At 38.2% G+C, this 18,291-nt stretch overlaps 1 protein-coding gene across 1 annotated transcript; it reads right to left on the bottom strand.

Annotated features, from left to right (window-relative positions):
- Nucleotides 1-352: 352 nt before the first annotated feature.
- Nucleotides 353-17,550, bottom strand: TSLIG3B (tRNA splicing ligase complex subunit 3B). The gene is made up of 8 exons (XM_086895004.1): nt 17,383-17,550; nt 16,472-16,620; nt 15,556-15,690; nt 14,665-14,843; nt 8,092-8,172; nt 7,592-7,708; nt 5,050-5,217; nt 353-3,579 (listed from the first exon to the last, which is right to left on the bottom strand). Exons 1-8 carry the CDS (start codon nt 17,445-17,447, stop codon nt 3,205-3,207), a joined length of 1,269 nt encoding a protein of 422 aa, XP_086751130.1. The 5' UTR covers nt 17,448-17,550; the 3' UTR covers nt 353-3,204.
- Between the last annotated feature and the right edge of the window lie 741 nt (nt 17,551-18,291).

Consider the following 18,291-nt stretch of genomic DNA (forward strand, 5'->3'; position numbering starts at 1 on the left):
AAATAAAACTTGAGAAGTAATTGGAGGGTATTTCCTTAGTTTACATAAAGACAAAAGCAACGATCATACAGATCACTACACTTTAAAATTTCTTTCAGTAAGATAAAATGTAACTGAGATTCCTTAGTAATCCCGGACAAAATCCCAGACTTGTGACACACCTTGCCTGTTGAAATTTTTCTATAAAGTTATCTAATGCCTTCTCCTTTTGGTCAAAATACATGTTATTTCCATTACCATAAAAAAGTAAGTTTCATCACTATTGTAAATCACCAGCAGGAATTCTTTCTTACAAACAAAGGAGGAACATATGATAGTGGATCCAAATCACAATACACACAGATGATGCAAATAATTTCAAATACAGTACTTTATTCCTCAGTGTTTACAGCTGTTGACAAAAGTGTCTCTCTCAATTCCTGAAAAAAATCCCCAGCCTTTTTTTTTCAGTTCTTCAACAAACAAAACAATATTAATTTAGGTATTCATTAAGTGTGAATAAACACAAAAATGTTCACAAACATATAGATGAAAATCTTTTGCTTACAACAGAATTTTTGAAAATACTTTTTTCAAGACAAAACTTGAGGTTTAAATCAATTACTTCCATGGTGTTATTGCATTGTTTGAGAAATTAAAAGCATACATTCTGACAAGAGGACAGCAAAGGATACCTCCATGAAATATGGTGGTGCTTACTTTAACTATTTACTAAAAACTATTTACTTTAGTTTTCTACTACTGGGTTCACATTTTGAAGTTACTTAAGAAAAACAGAAATGGCCAGATTAAAAAAAGAAAATCTCCAGCCTATTTGTATTTTCATATTTTACATGGTCTACATACATATAACTGAAATATGACACTGAAATAATTTAACTGTTAGAATTGAAGTGGGCATGTACCTGCTTCACTTGATGATTTACTTCATTCAAAACTCTCCTGCCCACTACAAACAGGATGGACTGATGAGTGTAGAAACGCCGAGGCACATCCACATCTGCAGTTACAACAATCCAACTAAACTGTTGCAAGCTTGCATCCTAAGACTAATAAAACCCTTAAGCATAGGTATGTTCTTTGTTTTTCTGAGTGTATTTCCTTGATGAAGCCACATGATAACTGCTGATTACTTGCAGCAAAAACTAACACTGGGATGAGCAAACAGAATTTAATCTCAAGTCTTGGGTTGTTAAAAAACTGCTCTCTATTCCTTTGCTGACCAACACTTCACTCCAAGGCCAGCAGTCTCATTTGCTGTGCCATCAATTTGGGAGCTATTCCAGAGCATTAGGCAAAAACCAAGCTCAGAATCGAGAGACCCAGTCCTGTGCTCCCATGTGACCCGTCAGGGGTCTCTCCAAAAAGACTGCAGAAGCTGCCAAGGCTTAGGTCAGTAAGAAGCATAGAAAAAATTTGGCAAAGGAACTACAGTGCTAGCAGTTGGGTGACATGATGCCATTATTGCAAATTTCACATCCCAGCTAACATGTTCTAGCAAGCAAAACTTCTGCTTCTTTTTGTCAGGCACCTGCTGCGACCCTAAAGCCTGGCTAAAGCCATATTTATCACATTAGAAGCAGCATTCTCAAGCAAACTGATGAGAGAAGAAATAACAGGAGAAAAACTTTCGAAAGATAATCATTTGATTTGGAACAGAACTTTAAATTCATGCATGAAGTTGTCAATCAAACAAGACATGATACATATGTTTATGAAGGTAAAAAACGTCTTTAAAGCATACCAATGGACACCAATAGGACATTTGTGCAGAAAGAACTTGTAACTAAGAAACATAAATCCAGAATCAAATCCTGAAGTTCAACCTGCAGTTACACCTACAATTACAAGGGCTCGAATTTGCTGTGCTATTTAATCATTGGACACACCAGGTTAATCAGATGTCTTCCTGAATTCTCTGGGGTGACCTGACCCTGATAAATGCTGTCATGAGAACATACTCAGGCATCATCCCCTTTCCACCTCTGTTCTCAGGAGCGGCCTCACAACATGGGAGAGCCAAAAACTGAAACTGACTTCTTTAGGTGACAGCTCTAAATTTAATTCCTGTCTACATATATTTACAGCCATGATGGGATGACAGCTAACTCCTTCTAGACTAACAGTGTATATGAGGGAGAAGGCACCCATACCATGTCAAGACAGGGCTTCTTTTAGGTTGGCAGAGAAAGAAATCACTGAGAAAAGGCAACTGCTGCATGAGGTGTCTTGTTAACTTACTAGCCAGGCAGTTGGTGACTTGCAAACAGAGAGCAGGCAGGGGAGAAGAGGATAACTTAAACAAGGGTAAAGAAAGAAAGGTGAGAAGAAATGTCACATTCTTACGAAGCTCAGCTTATTCAAATGTTGTGTCTCAAAGCTGATCCAAAAGGATATACACATGAATTCATACCAGACATGATGGCTGCAGGTTTTCTGCCCTATATGATTTATAATTTTTTTTTATGAAACACCAACAATGAACAAGTAAAAGGAAAATAAGACATTATCAAAACTATGAGTTTACAGTACATGCTCTGACCATTAAAGAGTGTCTGATACATTATGAACAGAAAAACCCCCTGATTCAATTAATTAGTGCAGAGTATTAATTCACAATTTTACTATAATGTGAAGTTCTGCAAGAATAATCAAATCTAATTGAATAACTGACCAAAGCATTAAGGATTTTAACATTTGAAATTAAAATTTGTTTACATGTCCCACATGAAAACTGGGAATGAAGAACAATGAGATGAAGAGAACAAGCCTGAAAGCAGCATTCTTGAGTCTTTTAAAAGTGGTTTCATCCAGTTCTTAGGCCTACTTTGTTTTTTCTAGACAACATTTTGGAGCAGGAGAGTAGACATGCAACATGCAATAATTAGGAAGGTCTGACCATTAATATATTTTTGTTTGTTTAGAAAGGGTTTTATTCAGTTTTCTGAGACTTATTTTAAATAAAATAACATAATAAAAAACACCATATAAGCAGTACGAAAAACAAGGACTTTAGTAATCAGATTTTGGTATAAAACTTCTGTTAACTAAAAGAATTCAGTGAAAACATCAGTTGGACTAATGAAATTACTCATATGGTCATATTTAATTCTAACCTAACCCAAGTCGACATACCTAAATTCCTAGTACCAGTAAACACCACCACTATATTCTGCCAGTTACTCTGTTAAGATTAACAGTACTTTAGTATCTTCGGTATCCTCCCCCTCCTCTCCCACCATATGGATCACCATAGCCTCCCCTGCCACCATAACCTCCCCTGCCACCTTGGAAGCCACCTCCACCTTGGAAGCCACCGCCACCTTGGAAGCCACCCCCACCCTGGAAGCCACCCCCACCCTGGAAGCCACCCCCACCTCTTCCACCACCTCTGAAACCTCCACCTCCTCCTCCTCTACCCCCTCCACCCCCCCAGTTACCCCTTCCACCACCACCACCACCCCCCCAGCCACCTCTTCCTCCACCTTCTTGTCTTTTCTGCCATGGAGGCATTTCGGGAGGAGGTGGTTCAATCTCTGTTGGTCTGCCTCCACGGTCAGGGACTCTCCCCATCAGAACCTGTATGGAAAAATAGGTCATTTTCAGAGTTGAAAAATAGTAGTAATAACTTGAAGAGACATATGATTTTCTCCTGTGGACACAGAAATGCTGCCTGCTGTTTTCAGGAAATTTGGCTCCTCAGTGCAGTGCTTGACAGCAGAATCACTACCTCATGTCCTTGTAACACCACAGCAGAACTCTGAAAGTGTTCTCATTTTTCACCTCTAAAACAGAAATAACTGCAGCTAGCTGGCTCACATCACTCTTGTGAAATTTTTATGAAGAACGCTGCACACCTGAAGTATTAGTATTGCAATAAGTAATATACATACTTCATATATAATATATACAAATTCACATATATTCATATATACACATACATATACACACGTATATATACACATATATATTCATATAGAAAAGACTCCTTATGATGTGGCTCTTCTACTTAAATTTCAAAGTTCAAGTTCAAACCTAATCAGCTGGCACAAAACAAACTGGCAAATTCATGTGCAATTCTCAAAGGAACACCAGTTTGCATAACATTAGAAACTACTGACACTCAGTTAAGACCCAGAACAAACAAAACCTACAACAGGCTGCAGTAACACTTCCAAGAAAAGGCAAAAAAGGCATCTTGACTATGGCAGGTATCACTCAGTGTATGAAAAGAGAAACTGCACTGGACAAAGTTAAACAAAACAAACATCTTTGAAGAACAAAGATGTATCCAAGTAGGTCTTTTTGCTGCTGCTTTCATATTTCCTAAACTTTGTGTGATCAATATTAACATTTACTGATCAGTCCCAGGTACTCCAACTAAAGTCCTCTCAAGACAAAAACCTCACCTTTCTCTGAGATCCTACAATAATTAAGAAATTTCAGTGTTAAGAATCAAATCATATTAAAGGGTATCTCAATGAGGCAAAAACATTAGAAAAATCTTTAAATCCAGGATTAATAAAAGTAGGTTTAGTCACCATTTGAATGGTAAAACTCATGTCACTACTTGCAAGCTTCAGCTTTTATCACACTCAAGAAAGCAGCACAATGTTGATTCATTACTGCAGCCAAAATTTTATTTTGCAGCAAAATGACATTTCTACAGAAACTTTCATGATTTATAACACAGTGATGAACTAGAGATGTGGGTTTACAAACCAAACAATAATATCCTAGCAATGAGGTACGCAGTTCCACTGAACTCAAGAGGTCTGTCTGTGTGTGTGTGTGTGTGTGTGTAACTCACACACACACACACACACACGTATCACCCTCATCTACATGACTGTGTTTCATCCTGTTGCACGACTGACTGCCTAGGAAGATAAAAAAAGGACTTTCTGCAATGTTTACTGGAATACTGCAAGCCTTCCTTTCTTAAATAGAAAAAAATAAACTACCAAGCAAAACCAAAGTAATTCTAGAATTCCTTTTGACAGGTCTGTAAACCCCCATGTCCATTTATCACGTGCCAGAAAAGCATACCTTGTTGATAGCACAGGCAGTCTTCTCCCGTGTTGATCCACTACTTGTTCTTATGATCTTGGACAAATCCTCACGAGCAGCAAGAAGGTGAGCTAATGAAATGGTCGACTTTGGAGACAACGCATAGCGCTTAGGCTGATAGATCCGTGCTATTTCATCTGTTTTTACCTAAAGGATAACATCAAACACAACTTACTTGCCAGGTATCAAACATGCCAACAGACTTACTATAAACCACGTGCTGGTCTCAGTCAGTTTCACTTCGAACACAAGGTGTAGCTTCTGAAAATACAAACTATATTGCAAAACATAGTGCCAGTTATCACCAGTTCTCTTCCTGTTGGTGGAGCTATTTCACAGAAAGTGCTGTTGATTATGTTTAATTGATGCTGAAGCTTCACACCAGTACAAAAGAAACTCCTCTATCCACTGGCATCAAACAGATTCTTTAATGCCTTCCAACATGTCTACAGAGTAAAACTTAAGGAGTCCATTCTGCTGTCTCAAGAGCTTTACATAATCATATTCAACAGATCACTTCTAAATGTGATAAAAACAGAGCAGCTTCAAAGTAAGATAAATTTGTGGAAAAAAACCTGGAAACCTATCAATGCAGCAAAACACTTATGCAAGCCATGAAAAAGTGAGACTGAGAAGGGGACAACATTAGATTTTTTCCAAGCATGCTTTGATGTTTCATTTATTTTGCAGAAAAGAAAAATAAATACACTTTCTGGGAAGATCTAGAATGACTTTTAGAGTGAAATAAAACATTTGATATTGGCTAGACCAGACAATACATGCTGAACCTTTACAAGACTGTTTTGCTAGGTAATTACTTTATAATTTGTGAACCCATTTCAGTCTGCAAATTTACCCCTCTTGGAGACTGAACAAGTTACAAAAAAACAAAATCCCCAAAATGACAAACCATCAAAAGTAAAGAAATGTATCAATATCTATTTAATGGTGAGGAAAAATGCAAGCTAACAAATTTTAAAAAGACAACAATTTGTCTCTTTGTTTAAAAAAACCCCAAAACTCTAAATTACATCAATGCCAGAACATTTTCAATCCCTAAAACCTTCTCAAAGAAGTTATGAACATCCTTCAAGAAAAACGGGGGAAAAAAAGATTGAAAACAGTATATAATTTTGAAATAGTATGTAACCTGGTTATTTCTGTAACTGCATATATTTCACATCAACAGTCTTTGTAAGACAGGAAAATGAATCATCTGACTACTTTATCATCAAAAATCTTTTTAAACTATTGTTCTATTTCAAAAGGGCATTCATTGTTTTTCACATTGTTTGAATGGAACAATAGCAAGTGACAAAGTTTTAGTCTGCTTAAGTTAGTCATCAGTCACATCAAGTGCAAGTATACTTTAAATTTGAAGATACATGATTGTATTGGTACAGCTGTAAGGAAGTTACACAAGTAAGGACATCTCTTGGCTTCTCTGAGCTAAATGCCCCCCATTTCCTTTCCTGAGGCATAAAAGCATTCACAACCCCTTGAGAAATTAAACAGTGAGCTATTCCAGTGCAGAACAGCAGCACCTAGACTCATGTCTTCCAGTGAGACTTAGTGAACTTCATGAAGCTGACTCATTGACATGTGTCAATGACAAATCGTGATGTCACAAAGACTTGTAACAATCCATACATTTGGTAAGCTTTCCAAGTTTTAAGATTTTAAAAGCTTGAGCTTTCTACAGAAACCTTTGGAAGGAAAGCTGATCTTGCTGCTCATGAACAAAAACATCTGCCTCCAGCTTCTCACATGTGTCTTCATCAAATTACAAACTTTATGTATCCCTACGCTTTTAGTTTGTATCTTTTAGATACAAACAAGATATATTTGCAGCTCAGAAATATAATGAGTATTTTTTAATATACAGAGTTCTAGGAAATAATACAAATTAAATTATCACAATTAAAGCAACACCAGCAGAACAAATACAGAGGATTGCTTTGGAATTTTTAGTGACCTGAAGGATTACAAGCAATTGTGTGATTTTTTTCACACAAGATACTATTGAAACAACCTGTTCAACTGAAAAGCTGTTCATCTAGTAGCACAGTATCCAAGATAGGGGGCAGTCACTGTAACCTCTCCGACTTTATGAACAGTCACTTTTTACACCCAACCTATATTAAGGCCCAGTGTTTGTCTTACTTTTCCATCCGCATGAGAAGTCCTGAGCTCCCTCCTAGTTTACTTCACAGGAGGGTGTTAGATATAAAAAAGAAAACAGGGATATGGGAATTTTAATTAAAGTGAGAAACCCCAACAAAGGATGCTATAATTTCTAATTGTGAAGCTATAAACAGTCACAAAGGATGGACTGTGCCACCTGGTTAATTCCATCCCCTTCCTCAATGTCTAGGATTTGGAGATTACAACCTGACATGAGAAATAGGCTGGAAAAAAGATAAGTGATGGAAGCACATTTATGTATTTACATGGTGTGCATATTCTGTAGGAACAGTAGCAGACTCCCACCTACAGGAAGCAAAAAATACATCAAGTTTACCTTTGCTCTATCAGACCAGCCAAAAGACTGCACAGTCACATCAAGCCTCTTCATCAACATCCGCCGTCGACACTCGTACTCACTGCAAAGAGCATCATTGATTTTTTCCAATCTTTCCTGCAGTGTTACAATCAGAAATTCAAACAGTCAAATACATAAAGTTATAAAACTCAATTGAAAGTTAGCCCCATCCATCAACTACAATGTCTATTCGAAGGTGATCACTATAAACCACATAGCATCTATGTAATGCTACAGTAGGATGTGTGTAAAAATGATTTGAAAGTGAACAATGGATGAATTAACACAAGGTCTGTTTTATAATGTCAATTCTGGAAGTATCTGATTATCACTGTTAGTATTTAGCAATTGAATTTTAGAAGTAATATTCAGCAATAGAACAGTGTCAGTAAAAAGGCAAAGTTAAATGAAGCCATGAAATGCACTTATTTTGACCATCTTATTAAAAACTGAAAAGAAATGGAGAAACTTTTCTTTACCACTTGGTCAGAGTTCAGAGGTTTTGTTAGCAGTGATTTCCCCACATGGTTATTTTTAACTTTTGAGAGAATGTCCTTTATCTGAAAAAAAAAAACCACATCTCAGAATACAAATGATATTTAGATTTATTTCAGCAAAAATTGTTACAATCTCATTTTGCTACTCAGAGGATCAAACACAGCACATTCATTTTAGCAGACCCATGAAAACACATACACATCTTCTTATGATCCACTATAAAAAGATTTCCTGAATACTTTTATAAGATGACCACCCTCTATAAAAAGGGTCACTTCTGCTCCCATTAACAGAACAACAGTTATATAGCAAATTTATCAAGTGCATACAGAAAGTAGGACTAGCTAAATTACTCATTTCAGAAACTACTAAGTGTTGTAACTACAACAATTGGAAGTTTGGAGTTCTGTTGCCAAATGTTACACTGGGCTACAAAAAATCTGGTGATGGGTGCTATTAAGAAAGGTAGGAGATATGATAGGTATGCAGTCATTCATTCTCATGAGTTTTATTCTAATCCTGTAATTGGTTCCAGCTAATATTATGTTTAAAACTTTTGCATTCAATCCAAATCAAATCTGCTTATCCTTCTTCCACTAGTTCTAAGTAATTAGAAAAGAAATATGCTCTACCTTCCAAACCACTGTGTTCTCCCTTCTCATTACAAGAAACCTCTACCTCCTCTTCTTGAGTGAACTTCCTTTAGCAAAGCTCATCTAAAATCTCTACCATGAATGCCCACAACTCTTGTACATAACTTGAACACAATTCAACTGATTTTTCAGCTGGAGTTGACAGCATGCATATTAATGTTCCTCCAAGTTTTGTACAGTCTGATGGAGAGAACTACATCTTCATTTGGTTTAGTAAATAACCATGGGGAATCACGCAAAATGAGTAAAACTAGAGATAGTTTTCTTTTATATATCAAAGGAAGGATTAAATTAGTCCATGATCTACAGTAAAACCTGTAACTGGAGACAGCCATTAGATCCATTTGCAAGTATTGTAAGACTTCAGGTGGGCAACAGGCATTTACATTACGTTTGTCATAAAGGCTCAGTTTTGAGATTCACATGTTACAGAAATATCAACTCTACTGACTGCTATGAAAAAAATCCCACAAGTCAAAAATAAAATTCTAGAGAACCTAGTTAACTGTTATAAGAAATACTTAGAAAATGAACTCTCATATGTCAGGATTTTTAAAATTATCTCAATTTTTTTTGGCATATACGAAGAAAAGTTCTGATTTCAAATTTTGTGTGAAAACCAAGGTGTATGGATCTTGTTCTTTCTTTTTACATCACTGCTGGACAGCACACTGGCAGGTTAATAACGTATTATCCCAGAAAAAGTCTGAGGTAAATATATTGTACAGTAAACAAATTAAGGAAAAACACTGTTTTGACTCTATCAGAAAAGACAGCCCAGTAGCACCTGAAAAGTGGCAATCTAATTACTGTCATACTCCTTATATTCCATTTGTATCAAAAGAGGTTAGAGCAAAGGGTAAAGTTCAGTTCCATGTACCACATTGATCCCAACACTCCTCTTTCTCTGATAATTCTTCCTTCTCTATAATATTTTTCTTTACAAAAAACACTCCAAGGCTGTCTGTCTTCTGAATGTAGCCAGTTTTTTTACTGAAGCTTTTACACAGTGCCATATTCCACTCCAAAATGCAAACGTACCTAAGCACAAACTATGTTTGAAGAATCAGAATATAAAGTTTATAACCAGCAATAGAATAAGATCAGTATGACAGCAAGAGATGAAGAGATCAGTAATTAGTATAGAAGAAGGAATGAACAGCAGAAGAATTAAAATGCTATTGGGTAAGAGGTGTCTACTCATACAATTGAGGTCAGAAATAGTACCTCAAAGGTTGAAAGGAAGAGAGTCTATCAAAATGAGACCAGATGCTGAAACAAAAACCAATACAATAAAATTAAAAGTCCTCAACGTAATTTACAGTTAGAGCGTGAAAGAAGATCTGAAAACCAGTGATGCTGGATACTACCTAGAGATTAGAATTATTTTAAGTTTGCAGCTGCAAGGACGACTAAGAGGTAAACACAACACTGAGCTCCACATACAACCCACACATTCTGCCATCACAAGTCAGTCACTGCTGCATACTCCAGATTTCCATGAACTGAAAAGTGAAAGGAAGTTCAGAGAGAACAATTAAGGAAGACAATCAATGCAAATCCAAACTAGAAAAAACAAAAACAGCTAAATGAAACAATCCTTTACTGACTTAGAAACTGCCCCCAAATTTCTGCAATGTCTTCATTCCAAGTTAAAGAGAATACCTATGTAATTTTTATCCAGCACAGCTTTACTAATCAGTAACAGTTAAGATAGAATCTCTTCACTGATGAACTGGTCTATGTTTTTGACACACTGTAAAGTCATATTCAGATTAGTGAATCTCCACTTACTCCCATCAGCAGGGCTCATGGGGAAATCCTACAGCTATAATGGTGGAATAAACTGAGCTGCCTTACAGCTGCAGAATGCATTGTCCAGCCATGACTGATGACAGAGGTATGAGCAGAGGAGCTCTGATACACAATAGTCCGCCACAGGACAAGAACACAACTGATGTGAGAATCTGTGCTATAATCTATATTCCCACAAATGATAGCTGCCCTGGACTGAGAAGGGTATGCAGAAGTTTAAAAATCCCACCACTATCCAGAAAGAAGTCTGCACATGTAAGTGGGAACAAAACCAAATGCAGTGCCCAGATAAAAGAGCAGTGAAAAAATACTCAAAGAAACATAAACCAAATTGTAATAGCCAAATCATCCTAACGTTTTTACACATTCAGGTGTAAAAAGCAAACCAAATAATTAAAAATAGATGTGGACAAGTATATTTGACATACTGTGTAATCAATGACCCTGGTAACACTAAAAATTTATGGGATTGCTTTGGGAGCTCACACACTCTCTAAATAGAAAATGAAAATTAAATAAGCTGTTGGATCTGCTTGAGACAGAAATACCAAATTCAAATATGCAACATAAAAATAAATAGCTACTCTGTTACCAAATAAAGTGTATCTTTATTGAACACGATATTTCTCATTTGTTTTGTTATTTTGTACTAATGAAAAAAAAAATTAGCTCACATTTCTTTACCATCTTCAATGTATTTATTAAATATCCTCATCTTCTGTCAAAATAGAGCAGTCATTTTTACATTTGACACCTTTTGCACAGAAAAACATCATATATATGTATGCACCTCCAGGGTTTTTCTGGATTTTGAAAAAACCTGACCTGCAGAAAGGTTATTAATTCAATTAATTGAAAATAGCAATTATTAATTCAAAATAGCAACACTTTGAGGAAAGAATGTTGCCTTAATTAGTCATAAGGTGTACTGTACATTCGCAGAGAAATCACCTAAAATATTAAGCACAAAATATTTGTAAGCCTCTCTTTCATATACCTGCAGATAAATTCAGTGTTTATCTAGCCTTAAATACATTTCAGTTTGGCCCTCATGTCTGGTGAACAGGACAACTCTTCAGTCTTGTTCCCTGCAGTTACTTACTGTCCAGGCACCATTACATCTGTAAAATTACTACAGATGAACAGTTAAATGAAACACATTAATTTAAATATTAATAAATTCTAGTATACATACCCAAATAATTAAAAAAAAATAATTCTACTCATATTTCGCTTAAGTGTTATGTTAGCTTAATTTTGACTTAGTTTGTTCAGAAGCCCTTTGTAATTTCTATTCATTCAACTGATGTGTGAAAAGTAGTGGAGAACTTTTAATAATGTGGGCAAAAAATGTTCAGAAGTTTTCTGAATAATAAACCATTAAAAGTTTTTTTCAAATAAACAGCATTAGAATGGCACTTTTTAATTAGGGGTGAAATTCACACTGTCTTGATTAGAAAACAGCCAGATGTAACTAGTTACAAAGCACAACACTGTGTGAACTCTTCTGAATCTCTCAGAATGATCATTTAGAATTTATGGAGGTTTTGGAACTATGTTTCAGATTGCCTTATAGATTCCCCCTTTGTAAATATACAAGGGAACAGCATCTTAACTGAAAAATTACTATTAGTTTTTCAGTAGTATATAGTAAGATATATTTAGTGGTAGAAAGCTGTAATACTGTCTATTTTTCTCTCATTTTCTTAGGTATATTGACAACCACTATCCTAGGTAATTACAGGAGATACAAAAAATACTTGTTATGATTGTACATTCAAAGTTTGAGCTACTATAAAACTCATTTTGAATGAAGAAAGCAATCCTGATTTTATACTAGTCTCTTAAATAAATTGGAAAATCACTTGAAACAATAAATGTTCTAATATTCCATACCAAAATACAGTGTGTGATCTGGCCTTTGGTAGGTTGCTGCTGCACAGCCAAACTATTCTCAGAACTACTCCCACAGCTACTGACAATGCTGAAGATGCTAGACAGAGACAAAGAGTAGACATGTTGAAATGGTGCAGATATATTCACAGATACACTAAGTAAAAATACTAGATCAGCATGTAAGTCTGTATTATGAATGATATAATACTAAACATCAACAGTGCAATTTTACGCAGAATCTAATTAAATCAAAAGAAAAAAAATATTTGGAAAAGTAAATGGATCATTTCAAGTGAATTTCTGTGAGCATATAAAAAAAGGTAACAAAATGGTGCTCTTAAAAAAAACGTTTACAAAGACAATGAACTTTAATTGGTGGCACCACCTTTCTAAAGCAGCTATACCTACAAGTGTAGGTCTCTAAATCTGTCATCTATCAAAATAACTCCAAATTTGTCCTATATTAAAGTAATGGATGAAGGACAAGTAAACACATAACAGAAATTCTACAAAATCTCCTGCGAGGTAAGAAAAAATCCTTTGTTTATAAGGGATGAAACACACAGAGAACAAATTACACTGTTAATCTGGAGTCACAGAAGATGAACAAAGTAGTTTTGCCATCTTTCTACACACTGAAGTGAGTACAAGTAGTATAACCACTGTGGAACTGACAGACTTGAAAACTATTGGAAAATAGTCCATGCAGCACTATTAAAAAAACCAAACCCTAACCAAAACCAAAGATAAAATGCTTTGAAGATCCTGCTCATTTTTGCATTTCTGAAAGTGCGACAGTTTATACAAATTGGGATGGCAACACTATGCACAATTTAAGCTTGTGATGCTGTGTGATAGGAAATGCTGGACTTTGCAGAAGGTATCTAACAATTCAGAGAAAATGTTCTAGTATCCCTATATGTGATATGTGCTCCAGGTCTGGTCTTGCTGTCCCACAACTGCAGAACTGGAGTCCCCTCGCTATAATGGGGTGAAACTAAATCTGTACCTGAGCAGTGAAGCAAGGAATTGAACAGGGGAGGCCCTGGGCCATGGCTGCAGCCTATAAACACTCATGGATGTAAACACAGCTAACACTCACAGAGGGAGATCAGCAGAATCAGGCCATTAGTTACCAGCTCTGACATTTTCCTTCCCAGAACAGTGCTAGAATTGTTTCTTCATGCCTTCAAAAATATTTACTGAATGTAAAGATTTCCTTAGAACTAAATAGATCAAGCACAGTTATAGTGCGGGAACAGGCAGTTCCATTTGCACCTGGGTGATGTCTTTTATAAATTAATGTATTAAAGGTTTTGTTTTGTCACACTGAAGACAGATGTAAGAAAATCATGCAAGTAACAGGCCCTCTCCCCAAAATCTCTGAATGTTCAACTGCCCACTGGTTGATGAGGAAGAAAGAAAAAAAACCAAGCACAATCATGTAAAATTATTAAATTCAAAGACTCAGCAGCAGAAGGAGTTTTTATTCTACTCTTAAGGGGCGATCAAGTCACCCTCTCCCCTAACACCAGAGACAGATGAAGACCAAAACTTTTAGGTGTGTGACAGAGAAGATAAACTGCACCTCAAAAACCTATTTACATTCTGCAGTAAGGAAATCAGATTAAGGATCACAGTGAAATGAGTCAGAACCTTGAGGGACACAACAGAAAGAACTACCTTAAGGTTTAAGTTGGCTTATTCACAGAATACTGGCAATTCAGGCATTTTCATCCTCTTCTGCAACTAAGGCAATACTACCAACAAATCCACACTTGCAATTAAGAAATTAATAAACTAAAAAGAACTAATTTAAGTTTTAGATATTACTTTCAAATACATCTTAGAAATTACTTCAGGTATATAAATGCACAATCAGTTATTACCCAAAGTTTTCTGCTTGCTACAGTACATTTTAAATGGGCAAGAGGAAAACTTATACCTTAAATTTGCAAGGTAAAGTATGTCTGATCAGGTACATTGCAACCTCAGGGAAATGATGAAATACTTCACCTCATAAAACAGTTCAACTTAAAACACTAAGCTGACTTTCAGAATTAAAATGCTTTTGCACTTGTCAGATAGGGCTTTTGTGGGTGAGACTGCTGGGGCCTTAACTCAACTATGAATGCTTACAGAGATAGTGCTTACAGTTTAGCAATAGAGAGAAGATGCAAAAGGCCATACCTTTTGTTCCACACTGGTTAACAAGGGAGGAATACCAGAAGATGAGGAGTTTGGCAGACCCAGTGCATCACAAATAGCTTGCACTTCCTGAATAACATCACTGTGCTTTTCCAAACGAGAGCCTTTAATTTTCTTGCTCTGCAGTATCTTTAAAGCCTGAAGTTCTGTACTTAGAAATACTAGAGAGAAAAACATCATAATGGCAGATTTAGATACACTTAAGTATTTATGCATCTACATTCTCAGTACAGCTACAATATATACATTATATAAGATAATCATGATAGAAGGGAGACTTTCTCAGTTCTCTCCTGAACAGGTAAGTATGTTTCCTATTTTTTACTTCAATTTCCTCTCACCTGACTTCCTATCTTCAGTCTACACATTGCATTTAACTGTTCAACTCCCTTCTGTGACCAGACCTCAAGTTCTTTGGCTAGTTTCATATTACCACATATGGTGGTTCCTGCTGCCATTCCTTTGTCCAAGTCCAACCTAAACTTAGACCTTGTTTGTCTCTATTCTGCTTTCAGCACCCTCAAATTGTACAGCATTTCTGTTCAAGCTGCCCTGAAACCTCTCACAAAGACAAGAAGCAAGGTCTCAGTTCCAGTGAGCTGTAACAAATGTATCAAGAGAGAGATCAAGAGGCCTCAGTAGATTGCACCATACTTACATAAAAATAAATTTTAGTTTCTGCTAAAACAGCTTTCTAATGTTGCTCTTTTTTTCACTTTGCACAAGTGAGTTGATGCATGCTGAGCTAGTATGTAATGACTGTAGACATCAACTTAGAAAAACATAAAGAACTCTTCTGTGTAAATTGTACAGTTATGATAAAGCATGCACATAAAATACTGTATTATAAATGGGAAAATTATCATTACTCACACAGGAGTTTAAGACAATCTTCTTTCTCTTTTAATCTGTCTTTGATGTCTCCAGACACCAGTGACGAATATGGACAAGACATTTCTCTCAGAAAGCCACTAATTTCAAGCTGGAAGCTCTCTATATCTTTCACACCTACGGAAAAAAATACACAATTAATGGGTTTTACAGAAACATCAAACTGCAATCTAATTTTTTTAACATACACTTACATTGCAGATTTCAACAGCCCAAAGATTAACCACCTACTACCCCAGCATTTTTCTTAGGAAAGTCCTACATACAAGCAGACATGCCTTCTAATAGTATCTTGTACTCATGCTTTTAATGAGGTAATGCTACAGCAGTCTATGAAGACACGAACACAAATGAACATCACAAGGAAGTGAACAGTTTATGTCACTAAACAGTGTGTCAGTGTAACTAATTTTCTGATGAAGAAGTGACAGGAGTCATGAGCCCATTATTTTCAGTGACTGGTTTTAGTTCCACTACTTTTTGGTGAACACATAAGTAATATAAAATCTCATCCAAACTGCAGCACTTGACAGAAATAATCAGGCAGCACTACCGAGCACTTTGCGTATCCACACACGGTGCTGACTGGAACACTGCATTGGACCAACAGCCAGAAATACCCATCACTGCAATTTATGCCATCAAAACACCATCACATGTGTGAATGTACTTTTAACATTTATGTGTATCTAAAACCACCCCAAATCACTTTCTTTCTCCCTCTTGAAACAGTCTTCACAATACAAGGCCTTAATCTAAGAGCCACATAAACAGAAATATCAGCCTGAGTTTGGCTACCTTTCAGCTTTCTTGCAAACTTCAACACTGTAATTTCACTATTAGCTGAACAATATGGGCCTAAATCCACTGAGAAAATAAGAAATTAACATTCATATACCATCTGTTGCAGTGATGCTTTCTTCCATATTACAAAGTGATTTTATCTGGGAACCTAACCAAATGCAAAGCTCAAAAAATTCTGGTGAAGACAACCCATTTTCTGCTGCTTTTTTCAGGGCCTCCTCCTCCAACAGGGCACCCGTGTACCTGCACAGACAGATGAACATTAGTAATAAAAAATATTATTAACAGCTATTTTATTATTATTTATTTATTGCATTTTTATTAACACACACATAATATACATGTTTTCAAATTATTTTACTCTAAGCTGCTTAGTAACTACACTTAAACGAATTAATCTTTCTACATCCCTTTCGTCAAGGAATAATTCAGCCTTTTTTTTTTAAAAACACCAAAAAATTATTGGTCATTTATAAACAAAACGGTTTGTCAGAAAATAGCAGACTTGCATTTTCACATGTGTATGTGAAAACACACTTTGATCTCTCAGAATACGCCTGGCAAAGAACTCAAGTATTAACTCAAGTGTTTAGTCAAATTTCCTCCTAACAGTAACAACTGACTGCCCTGGACTAGTGGGAATAACATAACCGAAAAGTGAATTCCGCACAGTTGCGGTCCCGTCCCACCCGAAGCACATCGCGGGAGGCGGGCAGGCACCACACACCGAGGCGTGTAATTCGGCCCCAGTGCCGACCACGGCTGCTGCACTCCCCGGAGCGCCCCGCTCCTCTGCCCTCCCTCACTAAACCGGGGCGAGCCCCCCGGCCCCCGCTCCGGCAGAGGCCCGGCCCCGCCGAGCCCCCGGCGCAACGCGGGGCCCGCTCCTCCACCGATCCCGCGCTCCCCTGCGCTCCCGCCTCCGGCCCGGCCTCTCGCCCGCGGCTGAGGCTGCCCGCGGCCCCTCGCCCCTCGCAGGGGGAGCCGCCGCTGCTCCCCGGTTACCCCAAGGCCTCCAGCGCGTCCAAGATGTCGCTCTCCATCCCCGGGCCCGGCGGCAGCTCCCTCATGCCGGCGCCGCGCCGCGCGGTGCGCGCCTCAAAGCGGCCCTCGGCAACCCGCGCCCGCCGCCGCGTTCCGCTGCCGCCGCACGGCAGCCCCGGCCGGGAGGAGGCCCCGGGCTGCCCCCGCCCCTCCCTCGGCGGCCGTCCCCGATCCGAGGGACCGCGGGACGCCTGTGTCTGCGGATGACTCTTCCATATATCCCGGCTCTGCCTTTCCGCCCGTGCTGGGGAGCGCCCGGGCACCCTCAAGCCCTCCCCGGCGAGGCTCGTCGCCTGGCCCTGCGGCTGTGCTCCGCTTTGGGCCAAAGCCCTGCCCGCTGCAGTGGCGTACCCCGCTCCACCTCGTACCCGCCGCCCGGAGAAATACAGGATCAGGAGCGGCCACAGCCTCCCTTCTGGGCTCCGGACAGGGCTCGTGCCAGGGAAGCCGCCTCTGGGTTCAAAAAAGTGGTTCAAAAAAGCAGGTTTTGAGGCCTGTACTTCTGCGTTATTTCTGGGACCTCTCAAATTGAGAAATACTGCCTGAGATGGTGCAGGCCGTACCTCCGGGGCACCTGTAGTCCTGGTTTTCCACTGTGGGGTGCTTCAGCCCTGCTGTGCTGATTTTGGCTGAGGTGAACTCTGTTCATTGTGACTGGTATGGGACTGTATTTTGGGGTAGTGCTGGAAGCAGAGTTGATAATACAGAGATGTTTTTGTTACTGCTGAGCAGTGCTTGCACAGAGCCAAGGCTTTTTCTGATTCTCGTACTCTCATAGTACCCCACCCTCTGAAGGAAGCCGGGAAGGGGCACAGCCAGGACAGCTGAGCCCAGCTACCAAAGGGATATTCCAGGCCATGTGGCATCATG

This window comes from Cyanistes caeruleus, chromosome 6 (genome assembly GCF_971803275.1).
Source record: "Cyanistes caeruleus chromosome 6, bCyaCae1.hap1.1, whole genome shotgun sequence".
NCBI lineage: Eukaryota > Metazoa > Chordata > Aves > Passeriformes > Paridae > Cyanistes > Cyanistes caeruleus.